This window comes from Argopecten irradians, chromosome 1 (assembly GCF_041381155.1).
Source record: "Argopecten irradians isolate NY chromosome 1, Ai_NY, whole genome shotgun sequence".
NCBI classification, from domain to species: Eukaryota; Metazoa; Mollusca; class Bivalvia; order Pectinida; family Pectinidae; genus Argopecten; species Argopecten irradians.
The window spans coordinates 56,952,633-56,961,880 of NC_091134.1; the positions used below are offsets into that span (position 1 = coordinate 56,952,633).

General features: G+C 43.1%; 2 protein-coding genes across 2 annotated transcripts; both read left to right on the plus strand.

The window, feature by feature from the left end:
- Nucleotides 1-448: 448 nt before the first annotated feature.
- Nucleotides 449-1,169, plus strand: LOC138334967 (uncharacterized). Its single transcript, XM_069283883.1, has 2 exons — nucleotides 449-580; nucleotides 678-1,169. Exons 1-2 carry the CDS (start codon nucleotides 449-451, stop codon nucleotides 1,167-1,169), a joined length of 624 nt encoding a protein of 207 aa, XP_069139984.1.
- Nucleotides 1,170-1,236: 67 nt separating this feature from the next.
- Nucleotides 1,237-2,119, plus strand: LOC138335054 (probable serine/threonine-protein kinase kinX). The gene is made up of 2 exons (XM_069283996.1): nucleotides 1,237-1,365; nucleotides 1,463-2,119. The coding sequence occupies exons 1-2, from the start codon at nucleotides 1,237-1,239 to the stop codon at nucleotides 2,117-2,119; spliced, it is 786 nt and encodes a 261-aa protein (XP_069140097.1).
- The last annotated feature ends 7,129 nt before the right edge of the window (nucleotides 2,120-9,248 follow it).

Here is a 9,248-nt window from a genome sequence, read left to right on the forward strand (position 1 = left end):
GGAACCAGTGACATGGAGACAGACTAGAGGAACCAGTGACATGGAGACAGACTGAGGAACCAGTGACATGGAGACAGACTGAGGAACCAGTGACATGGAGACAGACTAGGGAACCAGTGACATGGAGACAGACTGAGGAACCAGTGACATGGAGATAGACTGAGGAACCAGTGACATGGAGATAGACTGAGGAACTAGTGACATGGAGACAGACTAGAGAACCAGTACATGGAGACAGACTAGGGAACAGTGACATGGAGACAGACTGAGGAACAGTGACATGGAGACAGACTGAGGAACCAGTACATGGAGACATGGGAGAGTGACAGACTAGGAACCAGTACATGGAGAGACCAGGAAAACTGAAACAGTGACATGAGAGACTGAGGAACAGTGACATAGGGAACAACAGATGAACAGTGACATGGAGACAGACTGAGGAACTGACATGGAGAACAGACAAGAGGAACCAGTGACATGGAGACAGACTGAGGAACCAGTGACATGGAGACAGACTAGGGAACCAGTGACATGGAGACAGACTGAGGAACCAGTGACATGGAGACAGACTGAGGAACCAGTGACATGGAGACAGACTGAGAGAACCAGTGACATGGAGACAGACTGAGGAACCAGTGACATGGAGATAGACTGAGGAACTAGTGACATGGAGACAGACTAGAGAACCAGTAACATGGAGACAGACTAGGGAACCAGTGACATGGAGACAGACTGAGGAACCAGTGACATGGAGACAGACTGAGGAACCAGTGACATGGAGACAGACTGAGGAACCAGTGACATGGAGACAGACTGAGGAACCAGTGACATGGAGACAGACTAGGGAACCAGTGACATGGAGACAGACTGAGGAACCAGTGACATGGAGACAGACTGAGGAACCAGTGACATGGAGACAGACTGAGGAACCAGTGACATGGAGACAGACTAGGGAACCAGTGACATGGAGACAGACTGAGGAACCAGTGACATGGAGACAGACTAGGGAACCAGTGACATGGAGACAGACTGAGGAACCAGTGACATGGAAACAGACTGAGGAAAAAGTGACATGGAGACAGACTGAGGAATCAGTGACATGGAGACAGACTGAGGAAGAAGTGACATGGAGACAGACTGAGAGAAGAAGTGATATGGAGACAGACTGAGGAATCAGTGACATGGAAGACAGACTGAGGAACCAGTGACATTGAAACAGACTGAGGAATCAGTGACATGGAGACAGACTGGGAACCAGTGACATGGAAACAGACTGAGGAAAAAGTGACATGGAGACAGACTGAGGAACCAGTGACATGGAGACAGACTGAGGAAGAAGTGACATGGAGACAGACTGAGGGGAAAGTGACATGGAGACAGACTGAGGAATCAGTGACATGGGAGACAGACTGAGGAATCAGTGACATGGAAACAGACTGAGGAACCAGTGACATTGAAACAGACTGAGGAATCAGTGACATGGAGACAGACTGAGGAACTAGTGACATGGAAACAGACTGAGGAAGAGGTGACAGTGACATGGAAACAGACTGAGGAACCAGTGACATGGAAACAGACTGAGGAAAAAGTGACATGGAGACAGACTGAGGAATCAGTGAAATGGAGACAGACTGAGGAAGAAGTGACATGGAGACAGACTAGGGAACAAGTGACATGGAAACAGACTGAGGAAGAGGTGACATGGAGACAGACTGAGGAACCAGTGACATGGAAACAGACTGAGGAACCAGTGACATGGAAACAGACTGAGGAAAAAGTGACATGGAAACAGACTGAGGAAGAGGTGACATGGAGACAGACTGAGGAACCAGTGACATGGAAACAGACTGAGGAACCAGTGACATGGAAACAGACTGAGGAAAAAGTGACATGGAGACAGACTGAGGAATCAGTGAAATGGAGACAGACTGAGGAAGAAGTGACATGGAGACAGACTGAGGAACCAGTGACATGGAAACGGACTGAGGAAGAAGTGACATGGAGACAGACCGAGGAATCAGTGAAATGGAGACAGACTGAGGAAGAAGTGACATGGAGACACACTAAGGAACCTTATTTCTCAGTGCTACGTCATCATATTATCAACGTCGTCAAATAATCGATTGATGTCATGCTATTGTGATTGCCACTTGATGTCAAAACTGTTGCTGGAAAGCGTGGTCATTGTGTCAAAAACGTGACATTTCTATGTGTGGGCCTGTGGCATAATAATCTGTGTATCTCGTTTTTCTGTCGCCTGCAACGCAAGGGCGACACTTAGGTATCACTATGTCGGCGTCGGTGTCGCCGTCCGGGAAACGGTTTCCGTGCGATAATTGAAGTATTTATTATCCAATTTCAACCAAATTTTGTATATAGCTTTACATCAATGAGATCGCGGATGAATTCGATAATGGTAAAAATCCGTCAATATTTGCAAGAGTTACGGGACTTTAAATTCGTCAAAACAGAAAAATCCATGGTTTCCGCTCGATAACTTAAATATTTATCGTCCAATTTCAACCAAATTTCATAAATTGTTTTATATCAATGAGATCTTGAATGAGTTCAATAATGGTCAAAATCCGTCAATATTTGCCAGTTACGGGACTTTAAAATCATCAAAACAGAAAAATCCATGGTTTCCGCTCAATAACTTAAATATTTATTGTCCGATTTCAACCAAATTTGGTATGTTGCTTTATATTAATGAGATCTCAGATGGATTCGATACTGGTCAAAATCTGCCAATATCTGCAAGAGTTACGGGACCTTAAAATAGTCGAAACATGGCATCCACGTGAAAACTGTAGTATTTATTGTCCGATTTCAACCAAATTCGGTATATTGCTTTATATCAATGAGATCTTCGATGGGTTTGATACTTTCCAAAATCCATCAATATTTGCAAGAGATATGGAACTTGATTACTTCACCTAAATTATTAACAATATTTTCAACTGTAAATAACTGTTTTTTGTGATGCTGTGCAGTCGACACATCCACTTCCGTGGAATTCATCTTACTGATGAGTTTGGTTGATTTAACGACTTTACCTTGATTACAGAGGCTTGATTATTTTGAGGGAAGTAAACGTGCATGCTTTCATATATAGTCCGCCAATGAGTGTTATATTGTTGAAGTAAAATTAAATTTAATGATACTTTCAATGAGAAATATTCCATCCTAAAATTTAGCCTGAGATATACTCTGGCATTATGTCGGATAGATGTCTGATTTAGGGCCAGAGCGCACTGCTATATCAAAACGTGGAATGAGTTGACACCGTTTGGTATCGGGCCAGGTCATCTCAGATTCAGACTACTTACAAAATATTACCATCGAGAATCGCCACTTACCTTGGTCTTTTCAACAAATGAATAATTTATCTACTCTGACTCATAGCCATCCATTTAGTCAAGTATGCACATTCTATTGTGTCAACATAGTAGTTTCTTTTCCACAACTTTAAATGTCCCTCATCGTCGTCGCCATTTTCTCATAGCATGAAAATCACCCTTAATCTCGACGGATTGCTATATTTGGGTAGATAAATTATTTATTTGTTGAATAGACTAAAGTTAGTGGTGCTTCTCAGTGGTCAGTCTGAATCGCAGAAGACCTGGCCCCATACCAAACGGTGTCGGCTTATTTCACGTTGTGATATAGCAGCACGCTCTGGCCCTAAACCAGACATCTGTCTGTAATAATGTCTGAGTCTAGTGTCAGGGCCAGAGTATCTCGGGCTTCCTAAAATTGTTCCCAATTAGAAGACTATAATATGAATGGATTCTTTCTCAAAATATGACTTGTATGAAACATCACTACATCTTATTTGCATATCTCGGCAAACACAGGTTACCTTATCCTCGTCGTATTTCTATCAGCTTAAAGCAGATATAATTGTGGAAGAAACACATCACGTGACTCGTGTGTTGGATATGAAATTTATTCTACACTTGTAATTTATTTTTTAAGAATTACAGAAGACACTCGCTAAATCTCTTGTCTTTAGTAACTTTTAAACAAGAAGCCCAGAGGGCCTGTATCGCTCACCTGGTTTGTAATGCCAAGTAATGTTCTGAATACAGGTTCATTGTTTCTTTTCTGAAGGAATTTGAATATTTACCTCTAAATCCCCTATCGGGCCCCACCCCTCCTGTCCCCAGGGGGTTAGAGCCAAAATTTATACAAGTTCTATTCCCCTTCCCCCAAGGATGTTTGTGGCCAAATTTGGTTACAATCCATGCAGAACTCTATGACTAGTAGTGATTTACAGGATTTACCTCTATTTCCCCTTTTGGGCCCGCCCCTCCTTCCCCCAGGGGGTCAGAGCCAAAATTTATACAAGTTCTATTCCCCTTCCCCAAGAATGTTTGTGGCCAAATTTGGTTACGTTCCAAGCAGAACTCTAGGACAAGTAGCGATTTATAGGATTTACCTCTATTTCCCCTATTGGGCCCCGCCCCTCCTGCCCCCGGGGGGTCAGAGCCAAAATTTATACAAGTTCTGTTCCCCTTCCTCCAAGAATGTTTGTGGCCAAATTTGGTTTCAATCCATGCAGAACTCTATGACAAGTAGCAATTCATAGAATTTACCTGTATTTCCCCTTTTGGGCCCCGCCCCTCCTGCCTCCGGGGGTCAGAGCCAAAATTTATACAACTTTTGTTCCCCTTCCTCCAAGGATGTTTGTGTCCAAATTTGGTTACAATCCATGCAGAACTCTATGACAAGTAGCGATTCATAGGATTTACCTCTATTTCCCCTTTTGGGCCCCGCCCCTCTTGCCCCCGAGGGGTCAGAGCCAAAATTGATACAAGTTCTGTTCCCCTTCGTCCAAGGATGTTTGTGGCCAAATTTGGTTACATTCCATGCAGAACTCTATGACAAGTAGCGATTTATAGGATTTACCTCTATTTCCCCTTTTGGGCCCGCCCCTCCTACCCCCGGGATGTCAGAGCTAAAATTCAAACAAGTTCTGTTCCCCTTCCTCCAAGGATGTTTGTGGCCAAAGGACTAGATATGGTAAGGGTCATCTATAGCCCCCAAATCCGCTATTTTTCAAAGTCTGTTATTTTAAAATGTTATTCTTGCATTTCAAATATTAACTACATACCGCACATATTTGATAGTGCTAAAAGGTAATATAGCAGTTCTAGTTGCCATGGCAACCATTTTATTATGCATAAATTATGCAAAATGTGAAAATTTCATCAAAATTGGCATTTTTTATGCAGTTTTTCATCTAGTTAACATAGAGCGCAATCTAGAACAAACTTTATATTTCTCAAAATGATGTATTTTTCGAGTCTGCTAATTCTCTTAAAATATAAAGTTTGTTCTAGAATGCGCTTTATTACTTTTAAAAGAAAAACTATCAAAATATATGCCAAAATTGACAAAATTTTCAAATTTGCATAATTTATGCAAAGTTACCATGGTTATATAGCAAAAACATACTTTCTGTCAACAAAAACATCATTAAGTTTTTATCAGGGGTGTATTCAATATTTCAAACGCGGCAACTTAATTTCTAAATACTTAATTTAAAATTTGGTAGATTTAGGGGCCAAAAAGAGCCATTATCATATCTAGTCCCTTGGTTACAATCCATGTAGAACTCTATGACTAGTAGTGATTCATAGGATTTACCTCTATTTCCCCTATTGGTTCCTGCACCTCCTGCCCCCAGGGGGTCAGAGCCAAAATTTATACAAGTTCTGTTCCCCTTCCTCCAAGGATGTTTGTGGCCAAATTTGGTTTCAATCCATGCAGAACTCTATGACAAGTAGCAATTCATAGAATTTACCTCTATTTCCCCTTTTGGGCCCCGCCCCTCCTGCCTCCGGGGGGTCAGAGCCAAAATTTATACAACTTTTGTTCCCCTTCCTCCAAGGATGTTTGTGGCCAAATTTGGTTACAATCCATGCAGAACTCTATGACAAGTAGCGATTCATAGGATTTACCTCTATTTCCCCTTTTGGGCCCCGCCCCTCCTGCCCCCGGGGGGTCAGAGCCAAAATTTATACAACTTTTGTTCCCCTTCCTCCAAGGATGTTTGTGGCCAAATTTGGTTACAATCCATGCAGAACTCTATGACAAGTAGCGATTCATAGGATTTACCTCTATTTCCCCTTTTGGGCCCCGCCCCTCCTGCCCCTGGGGGGTCAGAGCCAAAATTTATGCAAGTTCTGTTCCCCTTCCTCCAAGGATGTTTGTGGTCAAATTTGGTTACAATCCATGCAGAACTCTATGACAAATAGCGATTCATAGGATTTACCTCTATTTCCCCTTTTGGGCCCCGCCCCTCTTGCCCCCGGGGGGTCAGAGCCAAAATTGATACAAGTTCTGTTCCCCTTCGTCCAAGGATGTTTGTGGCCAAATTTGGTTACAATCCATGCAGAACTCTATGACAAGTAGCGATTCATACGATTTACCTCTATTTCCCCTTTTGGGCCCCGCCCCTCCTGCCCCCGGGGGGTCAGAGCCAAAATTTATACAACTTTTGTTCCCCTTCCTCCAAGGATGTTTGTGGCCAAATTTGGTTACAATCCATGCAGAACTCTATGACAAGTAGCGATTCATAGGATTTACCTCTATTTCCCCTTTTGGGCCCCGCCCCTCCTGCCCCCGGGGGGTCAGAGCCAAAATTTATACAAGTTCTGTTCCCCTTCCTCCAAGGATGTTTGTGGCCAAATTTGGTTACAATCCATGCAGAACTCTATGACAAGTAGCGATTCATAGGATTTACCTCTATTTCCCCTTTTGGGCCCCGCCCCTCCTGCCCCCGGGGGGTCAGAGCCAAAATTTATACAAGTTCTGTTCCCCTTCGTCCAAGGATGTTTGTGGCCAAATTTGGTTACAATCCATGCAGAACTCAATGACAAGTAGCGATTCATACGATTTACCTCTATTTCCCCTATTGGTCCCGCCCCTCCTGCCCCCGGGGGGTCAGAGCCAAAATTTATACAAGTTCTGTTCCCCTTCCTCCAAGGATGTTTGTGGCCAAATTTGGTTACATTCCATGCAGAACTCTATGACAAGTAGCGATTTATAGGATTTACCTCTATTTCCCCGTTTGGGCCCCGCCCCTCCTACCCCCGGGATGTCAGAGCTAAAATTCAAACAAGTTCTGTTCCCCTTCCTCCAAGGATGTTTGTGGCCAAAGGACTAGATATGGTAAGGGTAATCTATGGCCCCCAAATCCGCTATTTTTCAAAGTCTGTTATTTTAAAATGTTATTCTTGCATTTCAAATATTAACTACATACCGCACATATTTGATAGTGCTAAAAGGTAATATAGCAGTTCTAGTTGCCATGGCAACCATTTTATTATGCATAAATTATGCAAAATGTGAAAATTTCATCAAAATTGGCATTTTTTATGCAGTTTTTCATCTAGTTAACATAGAGCGCAATCTAGAACAAACTTTATATTTCTCAAAATGATGTATTTTTCGAGTCTGCTAATTCTCTTAAAATATAAAGTTTGTTCTAGAATGCGCTTTATTACTTTTAAAAGAAAAACTATCAAAATATATGCCAAAATTGACAAAATTTTCAAATTTGCATAATTTATGCAAAGTTACCATGGTTATATAGCAAAAACATACTTTCTGTCAACAAAAACATCATTAAGTTTTTATCAGGGGTGTATTCAATATTTCAAACGCGGCAACTTAATTTCTAAATACTTAATTTAAAATTTGGTAGATTTAGGGGCCAAAAAGAGCCATTATCATATCTAGTCCCTTGGTTACAATCCATGTAGAACTCTATGACTAGTAGTGATTCATAGGATTTACCTCTATTTCCCCTATTGGTTCCTGCACCTCCTGCCCCCAGGGGGTCAGAGCCAAAATTTTATACAAGTTCTGTTCCCCTTCCTCCAAGGATGTTTGTGGCCAAATTTGGTTTCAATCCATGCAGAACTCTATGACAAGTAGCAATTCATAGAATTTACCTCTATTTCCCCTTTTGGGCCCCGCCCCTCCTGCCTCCGGGGTTCAGAGCCAAAATTTATACAACTTTTGTTCCCCTTCCTCCAAGGATGTTTGTGGCCAAATTTGGTTACAATCCATGCAGAACTCTATGACAAGTAGCGATTCATAGGATTTACCTCTATTTCCCCTTTTGGGCCCCGCCCCTCCTGCCCCCGGGGGGTCAGAGCCAAAATTTATACAACTTTTGTTCCCCTTCCTCCAAGGATGTTTGTGGCCAAATTTGGTTACAATCCATGCAGAACTCTATGACAAGTAGCGATTCATAGGATTTACCTCTATTTCCCCTTTTGGGCCCCGCCCCTCCTGCCCCTGGGGGGTCAGAGCCAAAATTTATGCAAGTTCTGTTCCCCTTCCTCCAAGGATGTTTGTGGTCAAATTTGGTTACAATCCATGCAGAACTCTATGACAAATAGCGATTCATAGGATTTACCTCTATTTCCCCTTTTGGGCCCCGCCCCTCTTGCCCCGGGGGGTCAGAGCCAAAATTGATACAAGTTCTGTTCCCCTTCGTCCAAGGATGTTTGTGGCCAAATTTGGTTACAATCCATGCAGAACTCTATGACAAGTAGCGATTCATACGATTTACCTCTATTTCCCCTTTTGGGCCCCGCCCCTCCTGCCCCCGGGGGGTCAGAGCCAAAATTTATACAACTTTTGTTCCCCTTCCTCCAAGGATGTTTGTGGCCAAATTTGGTTACAATCCATGCAGAACTCTATGACAAGTAGCGATTCATAGGATTTACCTCTATTTCCCCTTTTGGGCCCCGCCCCTCCTGCCCCTGGGGGGTCAGAGCCAAAATTTATGCAAGTTCTGTTCCCCTTCCTCCAAGGATGTTTGTGGTCAAATTTGGTTACAATCCATGCAGAACTCTATGACAAATAGCGATTCATAGGATTTACCTCTATTTCCCCTTTTGGGCCCCGCCCCTCTTGCCCCCGGGGGGTCAGAGCCAAAATTGATACAAGTTCTGTTCCCCTTCGTCCAAGGATGTTTGTGGCCAAATTTGGTTACAATCCATGCAGAACTCAATGACAAGTAGCGATTCATACGATTTACCTCTATTTCCCCTATTGGTCCCGCCCCTCCTGCCCCCGGGGGGTCAGAGCCAAAATTTATACAAGTTCTGTTCCCCTTCCTCCAAGGATGTTTGTGGCCAAATTTGGTTACATTCCATGCAGAACTCTATGACAAGTAGCGATTTATAGGATTTACCTCTATTTCCCCTTTTGGGCCCCGCCCCTCC